General features: G+C 47.1%; 1 protein-coding gene across 2 annotated transcripts in view; it reads left to right on the top strand.

The window, feature by feature from the left end:
- Window positions 1-3,108: 3,108 nt before the first annotated feature.
- Window positions 3,109-18,780, top strand: part of LOC308128128 (NACHT, LRR and PYD domains-containing protein 3-like) — a 43,103-nt gene continuing 27,431 nt past the window's right edge. For both annotated transcript variants that reach the window (XM_080493774.1, XM_080493775.1), the window contains exons 1-6: window positions 3,109-3,228; window positions 13,068-13,169; window positions 13,246-13,324; window positions 13,637-13,844; window positions 14,203-16,087; window positions 16,168-16,341. In XM_080493774.1, the coding sequence (XP_080349900.1) occupies window positions 3,161-3,228; window positions 13,068-13,169; window positions 13,246-13,324; window positions 13,637-13,844; window positions 14,203-16,087; window positions 16,168-16,341 (2,516 nt within the window). In that variant the 5' untranslated portion in view covers window positions 3,109-3,160. The remainder of the gene's footprint in view (window positions 3,229-13,067; window positions 13,170-13,245; window positions 13,325-13,636; window positions 13,845-14,202; window positions 16,088-16,167; window positions 16,342-18,780) is intronic.

Below are 18,780 nucleotides of genomic sequence, written 5' to 3'. Positions count from 1 at the left end.
ACTTCTCTTTTTCTCTTTCATTCACACCATCACAAACCTCTGACAGCTGCTTTCTTCTTCTTCACCTGTTGGACAAACATTTCATCCTCCATTTAACTCCTTTCTTCACTTCTTTTCTTCTCCATGGAGAAACTCTGAAAACATTCAGCAGTGGGCGGGGCTTCAGCCCTCCTTCACTCTGATTGGCTCATGTTTGTGTTAGTCTAAAACACACACACACACACACACACACACACGACTCAATCATCTCATTATTTATCATCCAGACGCTTCATTTTTCCCCTGAAACCTCCAACTGACATTAATCCTATTGATTGTTGTATTTTTCATGTTTCTATATTTTCTTCTCTCATCTTATTTCCTCTGTTTGTTCATTATTTATGCTTCTTGTTTTTCTTCTCTCTGTTTTGTGTGTGTGTGTGTGTGTGTGTGTGTGTGTGTGTGTGTGTGTGTGTGTGTGTGTGTGTGTGTGTGTGTGTGTGTGTGTGTGTGTGTGTGTGTGTGGAGCAGGTTGGTGTGTTTCTCTCTGTCTGACTCAACATGTGGGACGTGGATGAAGAAGACCCACCAGAGTGTGTGGACAGGTAAGAGACGTCCCCCCCTCCTGCATTCAGTCAAACAGCAAACAGAAGAATGGACACTAAATGTAAACTCCATAGAAAGATGAAATGTAGTAAAAGTGGCTCTGCTGTATTGACACGTCTCAAGGCTCAGTGATTTCAAGTCATCCAAAGTGAGCGGAAGTGATTTCAACAGGCAGCAGAAAAAGAGCTGCAGTAAAGGACATGAGGTGCAGAGACATTCCACCGTCCCCATGATCAGTCCCAATGTGATCATGAAAGACACAAGGACAAGCAGTGGAAAGGACAAAGACTAGAAGATCATGTGTTGTCTTTCAGGTCAGAGTTTCTAACTCCTCTTAACCTGATCCAAGGTCAGAGCAGTGTCACCTTTCCAACAGGGAGTTTAAAGGAAGTGGACGTCTCCACATGACACTGAAGTCCAAACGTCCCACATCACTAACTTACAGTTTGGTCCACAAAGATTTGTCCAGAGACAAAGTTTGTCTCATTTTGTTCTGTATATTACCACAGGAAATAGAAATGAAACCCTCCAGACTTCAGCTTTAATTCAGTGGCTTCAACTAAAACATCCCATAACAATGTGAGGAACTAAAGGATTTGAACACAATCCCTTCATGTCAGAGGCTCAAAAGTCACTGAACCAATGAAATAAGAGAGAATCAATCCTTCATCTCTCACACTTGTTGAAAAGCCTTTGCAGGCAATGACTGGCTGAAGTTGTGAACTCATGACGTCAGCAGGCGCTCGCTGGGTTTCCTCTATTTTAATGCTCTTCCAGGCTTCACCGCAGAGCCGCTCACTTGATGTTGCTTTGTGGGCCTTTCTAATCCAAGTTTAATCTGTAAGAGGAGAAATTCAGAATACAGATTATTGTGGGAAAAGTCAGAGTCCAGATCAGATGCTACTACTTTTCCAGGAACTTTGAAACAAATGGAAGATTGGAAATGACATGAAGGTTATTGAAGTTCTTTCATCAAACATATTTTTATTGATCAATTCCTGAAAACTTTTCTAGAAGAAAATAACATTAAAGTTCTTTTGTTGAAAACAGGAAATGAAATGATAAGAACCAAGTGTGATCTGTTGATCTAATACAACATTTTGACTCTGTGTGTGTGTGTGTGTGTGTGTGTGTGTGTGTGTGTGTGTGTGTGTGTGTGTGTGTGTGTGTGTGTGTGTGTGTGTGTGTGTGTGTGTGTGTGCGTGTGCGTGTGTGTACGTAGAGGTCAGAAGCTCACACACACAGCAGGGTCTTCAGTATTCAGCAGCTTGTCTATGAAGAGTGACCAGTCCAATGATAATCCACCAAACTTCAGTACTGAACCTGGACCTTCAGACACAAAGTAAGAAACTATTTATTTCCTTTTATTTCCTCAAAACCAGAGTGAGAGAGGTTGTGCTCACTCTAAGATTCACTTCCAGTATTTTAGTACAAGAGTCCAAACTGCAAACTGACCAGCAAAGTGTCATCCTAAGGAAAGAAAGAAACTTCATGATGTATTTATGAGAAATATGGACAAGTGGAGGAGATGGACAATGAAGAAGGTGGGATCAAGTACAGAGCCCTGGGGAACACCAGAGGAGAGGGGGATGGGGGGGATGTAAAAGATTTGAACTGAATGCCACTAAAGACAAATCTGTCTGTTGCTTGTTGCTCTCTGTCCCTGTCCTCTCACTTCTTCACTTTCTATCTTTGAACCTTCAACCAGAAGAACAGAAAGTCTCCTCCTCTGAGTCTGGTTCTGCACTTTTCTTCCTGTTAAAATGTTTTTTCTTTCTACTGTTGCTTTGACTTGCTTTGGTGGAACAGTTGAGTTTTTTCTCAGTAGAAGTACCTTGAGAGTATTGTGGTTCTCTATGAATTGAATTGAATCAAATTGAATCAAATGGAATTGAATGGAACCAATCCAGTGATGTGATGGACAGTCTGATGGACGTCAGTCTGTAGAGGAGGGTTATATGGAGTTGGAGACACAGGCTGCACTCAGATTCAAGGAGGAGGAGGAGAAGGGGGAGGAGAAGGAGGAGGAGGAGGGTAAAAGTCCAGAGTCAGCTGCAGTCAGGTGGTTGATGGTGATTCTGATGAGAGTTTCTGTTTCTGAGCTTCATTGAGGGAAACCAGACTGGAACTGTTCATACTGATTATTGTGGGAAAAGTCAGAGTCCAGATCAGATGCTACTACTTTTCCAGGAACTTTGAAACAAATGGCAGATTGGAAATGACATGAAGGTTATTGGAGTTCTTTCATCAAACATATTTTTACTCATCAATTCCTGAAAACTTTTCCAGAAGAAAATAACATTAAAGTTCTTTTGTTGAAAACAGGAAATGAAATGATAAGAACCAAGTGTGATCTGTTGATCTACTACAACATTTTGACTGTGTGTGTGTGTGTGTGTGTGTGTGTGTGTGTGTGTGTGTGTGTGTGTGTGTGTGTGTGTGTGTGTGTGTGTGTGTGTGTGTGTGTGTGTGTGTGTGTGTGTGTGTGTGTGTGTGTGTGTGTGTGTGTGTGTGTGTGTGTAGACGTCGGAAGCTCACACACACAGCAGGGTCTTCAGTATCCAGCAGCTTGTCTATGAAGAGTGACTGGTCCAAAGATTTTCAACCAGACTTCAGTGCTGAACCTGGACCTTCAGACACAAAGTAAGAAACTCTTTCTTTTCTTTTCTTTCCTCTAAACCAGAGTGAGAGAAGTTGTGCTCACTCTAAGATTCACTTCCAGTATTTTAGTATAAGAGTCCAAACTGCAAACTGACCAGTAAAGTCTGATCCTACACTCTTTCAAAAGTCCTATTTTGATGATGAATCTGCTGGTTTCAAAGTTTGAAGACAAGATTTGAAAGTTGTCAGTGATTGGATGATTTGGATGTTGGTTGAGAAGAAGTTCCAGAGTTGCTGGCTGAAGGCTCTGGACCTCCTGATGTTCATCCAGGCTGGAGGTCAGTGAGGCTGAGAGAGGAGGTCAGAGAAGTACTGTGGACGTTGGTGAGACGTGAAGGAGGAGGGTGAGGGACAGAGGAGATCAATGAGGTACAGAGGGAGGAGCTTCATCAGGAACTTGAATGTCTGGAAAAGAATTGTGAAGTGAAGGTGTTGAACTGAAGTCAGTGGAGTTTCTGGAGAAGCAGTGTCATGTGAAGGATGGAAGGTGTTCTGATGATGATTCATACAAAAGAACGTGACAGCAGGTGGAGTTTCTGGAGGATTTGAGAGGGAGACCAGAGAGAAGGAAACAGATGGAGGTGACCAGGGTGTGGAGCTGCTGGGTGAGAGGGAGGAGCAACAGTGGTGGATGTTACCAGGGTGGAAATATGCTGACTCAGTCATTCTATTGATGTGGGTTGGAAATAACAGAGCGCTGTCGAGGAAGACACCCAGACTCCTCCCCCTGATTGGAGGGGAACCAGAGGAGCTGTCCATGATGGTGGACAAACTAGGAACTTTAATGGACCTGAATCATATGAGGAGAACTTCTTTATCACTGCTGAGTTTGATCAATTAGAAGAAGAACCAGGACTTGATGTCCTGTAGATAGTCACTGATGGAGGTGGGTGGGAGGGTGAAGTTGGTTTGGTGGAGGCGTAGAGCTGAGTGTCGTCTGCATAGCAAAGAAACTTCATGATGTATTTATGAGAAATATGGACAAGTGGAGGAGATGGACAATGAAGAAGGTGGGACCAAGTACAGAGCCCTGGGGAACACCAGAGGAGAGGGGGATGGGGGGGATGTAAAAGATTTGAACTGAATGAGCTCAATGCAACTATTGACAAATCTGTATGTTGCTTGTTGCTCTCTGTCCCTGTCCTTTCACTTCATCACTTTCTATCTTTGAACCTTCAATTAGAAGAACAGAACGTCTCCTCCTCTGAGACTGGTTCTGCAGGTTTCTTCCTCTGAGTGTTGTTCTACAGAAAAGATCCTACTCTTATTCTGGTTCTACGGAAAGTCTCCTCTTCTGAGTCTGGTTCTACAGAAAGTGTCTTACTCTGAGTCTGGTTCTACAGAAAGTCTCCTCCTCTGAGTCTGGTTCTACAGAAAGTCTCTTACTCTGAGTCTGGTTCTACAGAAAGTCTCCTCCTCTGAGTCTGGTTCTACAGAAAGTGTCCTCTTCTGAGTCTGGTTCTACAGAAGGTTTCCTCCTCTAAGTCTGTCATGGTTCCGGGAGGGCAGACCCAAGATGCAGAACACACGAGACCACGTTTGTTAGAGAGGTGAAAAAACTCAATAGTTTATTAAACAAGGGGGATCCTTTAGCTCCCAGAAAAGACTGCAGGGAAGCTTCTCCACGGTGCCGGATGGGAGAGGATGGCGAGGTCCGGGAGTGCACAGGAAAACCGGAACTGTTGGGGGCTCAGGGATAATCACCAGGGGACAAAACTCTGAAGAGAGAGCTGGCACAGACGACTATTCTCATAGGAGGTACGGACTGGCGACGACCACTGGCAGCTCCAGGCTTTTAAGGGTGGAGCCGCTGATGAGCCACAGGTGAAGCGAGTTATCCTCCCCCACGGCTGCGCTTCATCTGCTGTCACAATGCGAGGGGGAGGAAGGAACACCACACACACACACACGAACAGAAAGACACTCACCAAAACAAACAGAACATAAAACATAAAACTGCCAGGACCGGACCCACCGAATCCTGACAGTACCCCCCTCTCAATGGGAGACTCCTGGCGACCCAGGCTTCCCCGGCTGGGCCCGATGGAAGTCGCCAATGAGCGAGGGGTCCACTATGAAGGAGCGAGGTATCCACGTACGCTCTTCGGGCCCATACCCTTCCTAGTCAACCAGATACTGGAGCCCCCGGCCCCGCCGTCGAACATCCAGGAGCCGTCGCACCTTGTAGACTGGCCCTCCTTCCATGAGCAGGGGGGGTGGTGGGGGTTTGGCTGGGGGGCAAAGCTCTGAGGTTTCCACTGGCTTGAGCTGGGAGACGTGAAAGGCCGGATGGACCCGCATGGACCGAGGGAGTTTCAACTTCACCACGGTGGGATTGATTACTCTTTCCACCCGAAACGGACCCAGGAACCTTGGAGAGAGCTTACGGCAGTCTGTACGCAAGGGAACATGTTTAGCGGAGAGCCAGACGGTCTGACCTGGTGCGTAAGACGGGGCCTCAGAACGTCGGCGATCCGCCAAGCGCTTATTCTCTTCGGAGGAGCGGAGGAGGGCGGCGCGCGTCTCGCGCCACAGCCTCCGACACCGACGCAGATGGTCCTGAACTGAAGGGACGGCGATCTCATCCTCCTGAGCGGGGAACAACGGGGGCTGGTATCCTAGGGAGGCTTCAAATGGAGACAGTCCAGTGGCAGAGCAAACATGGGTATTGTGGGCATATTCCACCCAGGACAGATGGGAGAACCAAGAAGCAGGGTTATTTTCAACGACACACCTGAGCATTGTTTCCAGGACTTGGTTGGCCCGCTCCGACTGTCCGTTGGTGGAACCCGGAAGATAGGCTGACCGTGGCACCCAACGCTTTGGTGAAACCGCTCCAGACACGGGACACGTACTGAGGACCCCGGTCGGAGACGATATCCGAGGGGATTCCGTGGAGACGGAAAACGTGGTCCACCAGGATGCGAGCGGTCTCCAAGGCCGATGGTAATTTTGGTAGGGCGACGAAGTGGGCGGCTTTGGAAAAACGGTCAATGACAGTGAGAATCACCGTATTTTCCCCAAGAGGGGGGCAAACCCGTAACGAAGTCCACTCCGATGTGGGACCAGGGCCGGGATAGAATTGGCAAGGGATGCAGGAGGCCAGCGGGAGGTTGGTTTGAGGATTTGGTAAGGGCGCAAATGGGACAGGCTCGGACGTAGGCCCGAACGTCCGGCAGGAGGGAGGGCCACCAGAACCTGCGCCGAACCAATGTTGCCGTGCGGTGGACTCCCGGGTGACCCGACAGCCGAGAGTCGTGCCCCCACTGCAGTACCTGGGACCGAACAGAGCTGGGGACAAAAAGACGATTTGCGGGACGAGTACCTGGATCGGCCTCCTTCTTGTGGGCACGGCGTATTTGATCCTCAATGTCCCAATGGAGGATTCCCACCACCAGAGAAGCCGGTAGTATCAGTTCAGGATGCTTGTCCACCTCGGCGGGAGTGAACAGGCGAGAGAGGGCGTCTGGCTTTAAGTTCTTCGAACCAGGGCGGTAAGTCAGGGTGAACCTGAACATGCTGAAGAACAGGGACCACCTGGGGCGGGCGTTGAGCCGTTTTGCGTCCTGCACATAGGCCAGGTTCTTGTGGTCCGTCCAAACGATGAAGGGGGTTGAGGTTCCCTCCAGCCAGTGCCTCCATTCCTCCAGGGCTAGTTTGATGGCGAGGAGTTCCCGATTTCCCACGTCATAATTACACTCAGCCGGAGATAGCTTCCTGGAGAAAAAGGCACAGGGATGGAGAAGGTTCTTGGGGCCGTGACGTTGTGACAGGACTGCCCCCACTCCGCAGTCCGAGGCGTCCACCTCCACCACAAACTGTCCCTCCGGGTCCGGCTGTACCAACACCGGAGCAGAAGTGAACAGCTTCTTTAGTTGGAGGAATGCTGATTCAGCTTCTGGGGTCCAGGAGAAGGGGCGGATGGTGGAGGTCAGCCGGGTCAGAGGCAGAGTGACTTGGCTGTAGTTCCGGATGAACCGGCGATAAAAATTTGCGAAGCCCAAGAATCGTTGCAACTCTTTACGGTTGGATGGGGTAGGCCACTCTAACACTGCTCTCACCTTCTCAGGATCTGTACGGGCTCTTCCTTGTTCGAAAATGAACCCCAGAAAAGGAACCGAGGTGGTGTGGAAGGAGCACTTCTCCGCCTTTACATACAGTTTGATCTCCAATAACCTCTGCAGGACCCTGCGGACATGGGAGGGGTGTTCCTGGACGGACTTGGAGAATATTAGAATATCGTCCAGATACACAAACACGAACCGGTTGAGGACGTCACGAAGAACATCATTCACCAAAGCCTGGAATACCGCAGGAGCATTAGTGAGTCCAAAAGGCATGACCTGGTATTCGAAGTGGCCAAGAGGGGTGTTGAATCCGGTCTTCCACTCGTCGCCCTCCCATATTCGCACCAGATGGTACGCGTTGCGAAGATCCAGCTTGGTGAAGATCACCGAACCTTGGAGGGCTTCAAAAGAGGAAGAGAGCAGCGGCAGGGGATACTTGTTCTTGACAGTAATGTTGTTCAAACCTCGATAGTCAATGCAGGGTCGGAGGGATCCGTCCTTCTTCTCCACGAAGAAAAACCCTGCTCCCACGGGAGAAGTTGAGGGTCGGATGATGCCAGCTGCGAGGGACTCCGAGATGTAAGTTTCCATGGCCGCCACCTCGGAACGTGACAGGCTGTAAAGTTTACTGCTGGGAAGTGGCGCGCCAGGAAGCAGATCAATGGCGCTGTCGTAAGGCCTGTGGGGAGGTAAGGAGAGAGCCAGATCCTTGCGAAATACCTCCCCCAGGTCGTGGTATTCGGCCGGGACTAATGTTAAGTCGGGACGGGCGAACTCTGGAAGTTTTTGCGGAGGTGAATGGGATGCCGCGCTCAAACAGTGTGCGTGACAATGAGGGCTCCAATTGAGCACCCTGCCGGCCTGCCAGTCTAATTGAGGGTTGTGGAGGAGGAGCCAGGGGTAACCAAGAACAATAGGATTAATTGGGGAGCTGATGACTTTGAATTTGAGGGTCTCATTATGATTTCCGGAGACAGATAACACCAATGGAGCAGAAGTATGGGTCACTTGGGCGAATGGCTGGCCGCTAAGGTTAGTAGCTACCAAGGCCTTTTCCAGTGGGAATAAAGTGATGTTAGCTTGACGGGCAAACTCATAGTCGAGGAAGTTGTCCTCTGCTCCGCTATCTATGAACACTGTCAAATTTAGGGCTGCCGGGCTAATTTGTACTCTTGCAGGGAGCAACAATCATTTTACCTGGGCAGGGTCTAAGTTATGACTCATCCGGACCCCTACACGGCCGGACAAGTCTAGTCTTAACGTGGCTGGACAGTTGGAGATGAAGTGGCCTGGCTTACCACAGTAGAGGCAGTCACCATTCTTTAAGCGTCTGTTCCACTCTGCTGGGGTGAGGCGGGAGCGACCAAGTTGCATGGGCTCCTCTGAATCTCCGGCGGCCTCACTGCGAGAGGCGGGGCTGGGAAAGGCCCGCTGGGACTCCGAGCTCAGCGGCCGCTGGTTGGAAGCTGGTGTGGGGGGGCGGCTCCGTCCTGCCCGTTGCTCCTTGATCCGGTTGTCCACCCTGATAGCCAGGCGGACCAAGGCTTTTAATTCTGTTGGTGACTCAACAAGGGTTAAACGGTCTGTTATAATGTCATTTAAGCCTCGTAAGAAGGCATCCCGGCGGGCGGAGTCATTCCAAGTGACGTCCGGGACTAATGTCCAAAACTCCACCGCATACTCTGCCACAGACCGGGACCGTTGCCGGAGCTCGTGTAGCCGGCGCGCTGCGTCCCCGCCTCGAGCCGGATGATCAAAAACCAACTTAAAATCCTCTAGAAACTCATTATAACTTAAGTGGGTGAGTGGAGTGGGAAAACTATTAGCCTCCGCCCATGTAAGGGCACGGTCCCGCAGTAGACCTAAAATGAACTGAATCTTTGCTGCGTCGGCTCCAAACACAGCTGGCTGGAGTGAAAACACCTGCTCGCACTGCAGCAAAAATCCCCGGCAACGGTTCAGATCCCCGGTAAACAATCTGGCGTAGGAATCCGGGATTGAAGGCGTTCGGGTGGGCTTACCGGTGCAGAGGGGTTCTGGACGGATGAGGCTGGAGCGTCTGAGGCAGCAGCCGGCAGCTGATCCAGTTGCTGCTCCAACCGATTGAACTGGGCTTGTATCCGAGTCATCATGGCTTGAAGTGTCTGGTCCACTTGACCCAGATGGGCTCCCTGCTGCGAAATGGCATGACGGAGCTGGGCGACCTCTGTGGGTGTTCCAACGGTGTCTGCGTTCTGGCCAGTCCGTTCTGTCATGGTTCCGGGAGGGCAGACCCAAGATGCAGAACACACGAGACCACGTTTGTTAGAGAGGTGAAAAAAGTCAAAAGTTTATTAAACAAGGGGGATCTTCAGCTCCCAGAAAAGACTGCAGAGAAGCTTCTCCACGGTGCCGGATGGGAGAGGATGGCGAGGTCCGGGAGTGCACAGGAAAACCGGAACTGTGGGGGGCTCAGGGATCATCACCAGGGGACAAAACTCTGAAGAGAGAGCTGGCACAGACGACTATTCTCATAGGAGGTACGGACTGGCGACGACCACTGGCAGCTCCAGGCTTTTAAGGGTGGAGCCGCTGATGAGCCACAGGTGAAGCGAGTTATCCTCCCCCACGGCTGCGCCTCGTCTGCTGTCACAATGCGAGGGGGAGGAAGGAACACCACACACACACACACGAACAGAAAGACACTCACCAAAACAAACAGAACACAAAACATAAAACTGCCAGGACCGGACCCACCGAATCCTGACAAAGTCTGGTTCTACAGAAAGTCTCCTCATCTGAGTCTGGTTCTACGGAAGGTTTCTCCTCTGAGTCTGGTTCTACTGAAGGTTTCCTCCTCTAAGTCTGGTTCTACCGAAAGTATCTTCCTCTGAGTCTGGTTCTACAGAAAGTCTCCTCCTCTGGGTCTGGTTCTACAGAAAGTCTTCTCCTCTGGGTCTGGTTCTACAGAAGTCTTCTCCTCTGAGTCTGGTTCTACAGAAAGTCTTCTCCTCTGAGTCTGGTTCTACAGAAAGTCTCCTCCACTGAGTCTGGTTCTAGACTTTTCTTCCTGTTAAAATGTTTTTTCTTTCTACTGTTGCGTTTACTTGCTGTGGTGGAACAGTTGAGTTTTTTCTCTGTAGAAGTACCTTGAGAGTATTGTGGTTCTCTATGAATTGAATTGAATCAAATGGAATTGAATGGAACCAATCCAGTGATGTGATGGACAGTCTGATGGATGTCAGTCTGTAGAGGAGGGTTAAATGGAGTTGTTGATTCGAGGAGGAGGAGGAGGAGGAGGAGGAGGAGGAGGAGGAAGAGGAGTTGGAGGAGGAGGAGGAGGGTAAAAGTCCAGAGTCAGGTGGTTGATGGTGATTCTGATGAGAGGTTCTGTTTCTGAGCTTCATTGAGGGAAACCAGACTGGAACTGTTCATACTGATTATTGTGGGAAAAGTCAGAGTCCAGGTCAGATGCTACTACTTTTCCAGGAACTTTGAAACAAATGGCAGATTGGAAATGACATGAAGCTTATTGAAGTTCTTTCATCAAACATATTTTTACTGATCAATTCCTGAAAACTTTTCCAGAAGAAAATAACATTAAAGTTCTTTTGTTGAAAACAGGAAATGAAATGAGAAGAACCAAGTGTGATCTGTTGATCTAATACAGCATTTTGACTGTGTGTGTGTGTGTGTGTGTGTGTGTGTGTGTGTGTGTGTGTGTGTGTGTGTGTGTGTGTGTGTGTGTGTGTGTGTGTGTGTGTGTGTGTGTGTGTGTGTGTGTGTGTGTGTGTGTGTGTGTGTGTGTACGTAGACGTAGACGTCAGAAGCTCACACACACAGCAGGGTCTTCAGTATCCAGCAGCTTGTCTATGAAGAGTGACCGGTCCAATGATCCTCCACCAAACTTCAGTACTGAACCTGGACCTTCAGACACAAAGTAAGAAACTATTTATTTCCTTTTCTTTCCTCAAAACCAGAGTGAGAGAAGTTGTGCTCACTCTAAGATTCATTTCCAGTATTTTAGTACAAGAGTCCAAACTACAAACTGACCAGTAAAGTCTGATCCTACACTCTTTCAAAAGTCCTATTTTGATGATGAATCTGCTGGTTTCAAAGTTTGAAGACAAGATTTGAAAGTTGTCCGTGATTGGATGATTTGGATGTTGGTTGAGAAGAAGTTCCAGAGTTGCTGGCTGAAGGCTCTGGACCTCCTGATGTTCATCCAGGCTGGAGGTCAGTGAGGCTGAGAGAGGAGGTCAGAGAAGTACTGTGGACGTTGGTGAGACGTGAAGGAGGAGGGTGAGGGACAGAGGAGATCAATGAGGTACAGAGGGAGGAGCTTCATCAGGAACTTGAATGTCTGGAAAAGAATTGTGAAGTGAAGCTGTTGAACTGAAGTCAGTGGAGTTTCTGGAGAAGCAGTGTCATGTGAAGGATGGAAGGTGTTCTGATGATGATTCATACAGAAGAACGTGACAGCAGGTGGAGTTTCTGGAGGATTTGAGAGGGAGACCAGAGAGAAGATAAAAGGTGGAGGTGACCAGGGTGTGGAGCAGTGTGGAGATGCTGCTGGGTGAGAGGGAGGAGCAACAGTGCTTGATGTTACCAGGGTGGAAATATGCTGACTCAGTCATTCTATTGATGTGGGTTGGAAATAACAGAGTGCTGTCGAGGAAGACACCCAGACTCCTCACCCTGATTGGAGGGGAACCAGAGGAGCTGTCCATGATGGTAAACAAACTAGGAGCTTTAATGGACCTGAATCTTATGAGGAAAACTTCTTTATCACTGCTGAGTTTGATCAATTTGAAGAAGAACCAGGACTTGATGTCCTGTAGATAGTCACTGATGGAGGTGGGTGGGAGGGTGGAGGTGGTTTGGTGGAGACATAGAGCTGAGTGTCGTCTGCATAGCAAAGAAACTTCATGAGGTATTTATGAGAAATATGGACAAGTGGAGGAGATGGACAATGAAGAAGGTGGGACCAAGTACAGAGCCCTGGGGAACACCAGAGGAGAGGGGGATGGGGGGATGTAAAAGATTTGAACTGAATGATTTTTAACTTTAAAGTTATTCGACCAGAATCCATTTGGGAAACATGAAAAATGTAGGATCCAGTTTCAGTTGTTGATGTTGATCTCTGATACATTTACACTATTCTGAATGGAATTCGTCATGACACTCACACAAACACATAATTCCTGCATTTAAATTTAAAGGAACACACCAGTGTGTTGACCTCTTGCTGATTAATGATCAGTTTCACAACATTTAAGAATATTCTGGAGGTTCTAATCCTCTTTCTCTGAGAAAGTCCAGTCTTTTATTTTGGGCTGAATCGGTCCAATGTTGATCATTTTGCTTCAGTTTCTGCGACGCCATCTTTGATATCCCAGAAACCCTTGTGACAGATTTCCCAAGATGATGTCAGTTAGGAAACATCAACACAGTTTGATGTTTTGTTTGTAAACATCAACTTTGGTGGATCGATTTGGGAAACTGCAGGTTGGAAATGAGTCCAAATGAGTGTTGATGGTCTTGTTTTGGTGTTTTGGTTTATTCTCTCTGCAGAAGGGAGATGTTTTATAGGAAGTACATTTTGAAGATTGTTTTTCTGGTAGAGTAACTTTAAATGTGGAACTACAGTTTATAACTATTAAATATTCTCACAGTATTTTCACAAAGTCTGACTTAGTGAATCAAAGTCTCAGTTCTTCCATGTATCTTCCATTGTTCCAGTCAGTCTGTTCCTGATGTTGTGTTTGTTTTTAGCTCGGACTCTGGGTTTCCATCCAGCTGTGTGTCCATGAAGAGTGACTGCTCTAAGGAGGAACTCTTAACCTTTAAATGTGGAGCAGGAAGTGCTGATGAGGGGTGAGAACCAGTGTTTGTCTCAGGATTCCTCATCACACCACACAGCAGCTTTAACAAAGTCAACATGTTTCTGCAGCGTGAGCGAGCAGAGCTCCCAGCTTCTCCCTGGTGGCTCCGCCCCTCAGCATCAAAGACATCTGGACTCCACATTTATGGTGAGAACACGTCTCCATTCAACACTTTACTGTCACATCATGAGACAGAAGAAGCTGCTGTGACTTCCAGCTGAAACATGAAACAGACACTCAGCTTATTAGATCCATTCAGGTCCAAAGTGAAACAGTCCAACCTTCATCCAGCTTCCAGGCTTCACTGATGCTTGAAGCTGCTTCTGCTGGAGATCCCACATGAAGTGTGATTTGGCTTCACATGTTGTCCATCCTGCTCTCTGCACTGGATTTACACTCACATCTCAATCTGGCTTCAGTTTCAGCTCAAAGTCAACTCCAGATGTTTCTCTGTTCCAGCTGCTGGAGGACAACATGGTGACTTTCATGAAGAAGGAGCTGAAGCAGATGAAGAAGCTCCTGAGTCCAGATTACCCAGCATGCTCAGAGAGTGAGAGGGAGGATGAGGATGAAGAGCAGAGGAGCAGCAGAGAGTCATTTCTGAGGATCACCTTGGACTTCCTGAGGAGGATGAAGCAGGAGGAGCTGGCTGAGCGTCTGAGGAGCAGTAAGAGGATTTGATCTCATTTCACAGGATGGAGATGAAGCTGAAATGTTCTCAGCTGGAGCAGAAAGCAGTCAGAAACAGAGTCCATCCAGAGAACACAGGTCATTTCCAGGTCCGACACAGAAAGTGTGAAACAGGCAGAAAGTCCAAAACAAGCAGCAGAGAAGAGGAGACACAAAGAGAGTTCCTGAACTCTGCTGCTCATGTGATGCAAACATCTGCATCAGACCAGAGGCTGTTTGGTCTCCACTGAGGAGCTGGATGGAGCTGATGGAGGAGAAACATCTCCACTAACACACTGTCATCTTCACATTCAATGTCAAACACACTCAACTCATTCCTGGTTTCTTCTTTTCAGGAACTTCTGCTGGAGTCTGCCAACAGAAGGTGAAATGTGCCCTGAAGGAGAGGTTCCAGGTTGTGTTTGAGGGGCTCTCTAAAGCAGGAGAGTCCACCATCCTGAAGCAGATCTACACAGAGCTCCACATCACAGAGGGAGGGACTGCAGAGGTCAATGAGGAACATGAGGTCAGACAGATTGAAACAGCATCCAGGAGAGCAGCCAGAGCAGAAAGCAGCATCAGACCAGGAGACCTCTTTAAAGCCTCACCTGGAAGATCTCCACCAATCAGAACAGTGCTGACAAAGGGAGTGGCTGGCATTGGGAAAACAGTCCTGACACAGAAGTTCACTCTGGACTGGGCTGAAGACCAAAGCAACCAGGACGTCCACTTCACATTTCCATTCACCTTCAGAGAGCTGAATGTGCTGAAGGAGAAGAAGTTCAGCTTGGTGGGACTTGTTCATCACTTCTTCACTCCAACCAAAGAAGCAGGACTCTGCAGCTTTGAAGACCTCCAGGTGGTCTTCATCTTTGACGGTCTGGATGAGTGTCGACTCCCTCTGGACTTCCAGCACCCTGAGATCCTGACTGATGTGACAGAGTCCACCTCAGTGGATGTGCTGCTGACAAACCTCATCAGGGGGAACCTGCTTCCCTCTGCTCGCCTCTGGATCACCACACGACCTGCAGCAGCCAATCTCATCCCTCCTGACTGTGTGGGCATGGTGACGGAGGTCCGAGGGTTCACTGACCCTCAGAAGGAGGAGTACTTCAGGAGGAGGTTCAGAGAGGAGCAGCAGGCCAGCAGGATCATCTCCCACATCAAGACCTCACGAAGCCTCCACATCATGTGCCACATCCCAGTCTTCTGCTGGATCACTGCTACAGTTCTGGAGGAGGTGTTGAAGAGCAGAGAGGGAGGAGAGCTGCCCAAGACCATGACTCAGATGTACATCCACCACCTGGTGGTCCAGGCCAAAGTCAAGAAGGTCAAGTATGATGGAGGAGCTGCCACAGATCCACACTGGAGTCCAGAGAGCAGGGAGATGGTGGAGTCTCTGGGAAAACTGGCTTTTGATGAGCTGCAGAAAGGAAATCTGATCTTCTATGACTCCGACCTGACAGAGTGTGGCCTGGATCTCAGAGCAGCCTCACTGTACTCAGGAATGTTCACACAGGTCTTTAAAGAGGAGCAAGGCCTGTACCAGGACAAGGTCTTCTGCTTCATCCATCTGAGCCTTCAGGAGTTTCTGGCTGCTCTTCATGTCCATCAGACCTTCATCAGCTCTGGAATCAACCTCCTGGATGAACAACAACAAACCTCCTGGTGGTCAACAGTCCTGATGAAGAACAATCTCTACCATCTCATTCAGACCTTCATCAGCTCTGGGATCAACCTCCTGGATAAACAACAACAAACAGTCCTGATGAAGAACAATCTACACCATCTCCACCAGAGAGCAGTGGACGAGGCCTTGAAGAGTCCAAATGGACACCTGGACTTGTTCCTCCGCTTCCTCCTGGGTCTTTCACTGGAGACCAACCAGAGTCTCCTCCGAGGTCTGCTGACACAGACAGGAAGTAGCTCACAGACCAATCAGGAAACAGTCCAGTACATCAAGAAGAAGCTGAGTGAGAATCTGTCTGCAGAGAGAAGCATCAATCTGTTCCACTGTCTGAATGAACTGAACGATGGTTCTCTGGTGGAGGAGATCCAACAGTCCCTGAGATCAGGACGTCTCTCCACTGATAGACTGTCTCCTGCTCAGTGGTCAGCTCTGGTCTTCATCTTACTGTCATCAGAAGAAGATCTGAAGGAGTTTGACCTGAAGAAATACTCTGCTTCAGAGGAGGCTCTTCTGAAGCTGCTGCCAGTGGTCAAAGCCTCCAACAAAGCTGTGTACGTGGTTCATGAACAAATATGTAGAACTGAGTCCATGACAAACATTGAACTGGTTTTCATTGTTGCTTCTTCTTCAGGTTGAGCAGATGTGGTCTGACAGAGAGAAGCTGTGGAGCTCTGTCCTCAGTCCTCAGCTCTCAGTCCTCCAGTCTGACACATCTGGACCTGAGTGACAACAACCTGCAGGATTCAGGAGTGAAGCTGCTGTCGGCTGGACTGGAGAGTCCTCACTGTAAACTGGAAGCTCTCAGGTTCTGACTTTATTGATCATTAATATCCACCACTCTCTGTTCTCCTCCTCACATCTCTAGAACATCAGTAAAACATCTCAGTAGAACACTGCAGCCTCTTGATATTTTCTCCTCTATTAATCAGGAAGTAAAACTACAAAGTAAAGTTTCCAGTGTAAGTTCAGGTGGAGAGCAGCAGCTTTACTTCCTCCACTCACTGTGTTTGTGATGCTCCATGTCACAGAGTTCTGCCTCAGACTCTGACACCGACACGACTACGAGCAAGAACACCACACATGAGACAAGCCCAGCAGCAGCAGGACACTCACTTCAGGTGTGCTCCTGTGGCTGGATGAAAATATCATCACTTAGGAGGCTGAGGATCCACCAAGGAAAGAGAGGAGGATGAGAGAGCAGAGGCAAGAGCCTCACAGTGACCAGTACTTCTTATGGAGCAACCAGTCAAATCAGTGGAGTGATGCACAGCGACGGGACAAAATAGAATAGAATAGTTTATTCTAGTGATGGCCAGATGAAGCTTCATGAACCACTGTCTTTACTTTCTGACCCTCACACAGAACCTGTGTAGTTTTCTTCACAATGAATATAATCTTAGGAATCCTACTGTCACTACTTGCTGTCTTATTAATGTGTAGAAAGGTGAATGAAATGTCGACCTCTTCTATGTCAGGAACTCTGAAATTCTTCATCCTTTATGATTAATTGTGTTAATTGTTATTATTAAACTATGAATTCAAATTCTAAATGAATAGTTTTGTACAGTACATCTTGATGAGACTGATATAAATTGGCATCATTTCCTGTTAAACAGGTGGTGCCCCGAGGTTTTCTGATGCTCATCAGATTCCATGTTTTGTTCATGAGTCATGACTCTTTGATCAATACTAATCAGTGTTGCCACAGTTAGTTTGAAAAAGTAATCCAAGTACTGATTACTAGTTACTCCTTTTTGCCACAAACTCAGTTCTGATCACTGCCTGGCCTCCTGCTGTTAGATATTTAACCTTTAACCTTCATTAAACTAGTGATCTATTTATATATTTGCACTATCTGCTCTATCTGCTCTATCCGACCTTTTAATTACCCCCCTCTGGGGCAAATAAAGTATCTGAGTGATTGATTGATTGATTGATCGATTGATTGATTGATTGATTGATTGATTGATTGATTGATTGATTGATTGATTGATTGAAAAAGAAAAAAAATACAAAAAGAGTTCAACATCTCTGCAGTTCTTGTAGCAATGATATGGTTTAGTGTTGACATTTCTTGGTTCTAATTCTTTTGTGTCACCTGAATTAGTGAGAGTGAGTTTGTCTGTGATTGGCTGAGAGTGGAGAAGGGGGCGGGTCAGGTCAGACTGCATGCTCTGTGTGTGTCTGTTAGTTTGGAGGAGAGAACGAGCAGCCGCTTCTGTTTAATAATAAAGTGTCTTTGTAGAGAAGAATCTCTTCCTGCTGGACGCAGTAGTAATGCTACAATAGTAATGCTACAATACTAATGCTACAATAGTAACGCTACAATAGTAATGCTACAATAGTAACGCTACAATAGTGACGCTACAATAGTAATGCTACAATAGTAATGCTACAATAGTAATGCTACAATAGTAATGCCACAATAGTAATGCTACAATAGTAATGCTACAATAGTAAGGCTACAATAGTAACGCTACAATAGTAACGCTACAATAGTAAAGCTACAATAGTAACGCTAAAATAGTAATGCTACAATAGTATCGCTACAATAGTAATGCTAAAATAGTAATGCTACAATAGTATCGCTACAATAGTAATGCTAAAATAGTAATGCTACAATAAAAAATCCTACAATAGTAAGGCTAAAATAGTATTGCTACAATAGAAATGCTACAATAGTAACACCACAATAGTAATGCTACAATAATAATGCTACAATTGTATCACTACAATAGTAATGCTACAATAGTAACACTACATTAATCATGCTACAATAATAATGCTACAATAGTAACACCACAATAGTAATGTTACAATAGTAAGGCTACAATAGTATTGCTCCAATAGTAAGGCTACAATAGTAACGCTACAATAGTAACGCTACAATAGTAACGCTACAATAGTAACGCTACAATAGTAACGCTACAATAGTAAAGCTACAATAGTAACGCTGCAATAGTAAGGCTACAATAGTAACGCTACAATAGTAACGCTACAATAGTAAAGCTACAATAGTAATGCTGCAATAGTAAGGCTACAATAGTAACGCTACAATAGTAACGCTACAATAGTAAAGCTACAATAGTAACGCTGCAATAGTAATGCTGCAATAGTAAGGCTACAATAGTAACGCTACAATAGTAACGCTACAATAGTAAAGCTACAATAGTAACGCTGCAATAGTAACGCTGCAATAGTAAAGCTACAATAGTAATGCTGCAATAGTAAGGCTACAATAGTA

The sequence above is a fragment of the Lipophrys pholis genome (assembly GCF_963383615.2).
Source record: "Lipophrys pholis genome assembly, contig: SCAFFOLD_25, whole genome shotgun sequence".
Taxonomy (NCBI): Eukaryota; Metazoa; Chordata; class Actinopteri; order Blenniiformes; family Blenniidae; genus Lipophrys; species Lipophrys pholis.
This window is presented reverse-complemented; position numbering and strand designations above follow the sequence as displayed.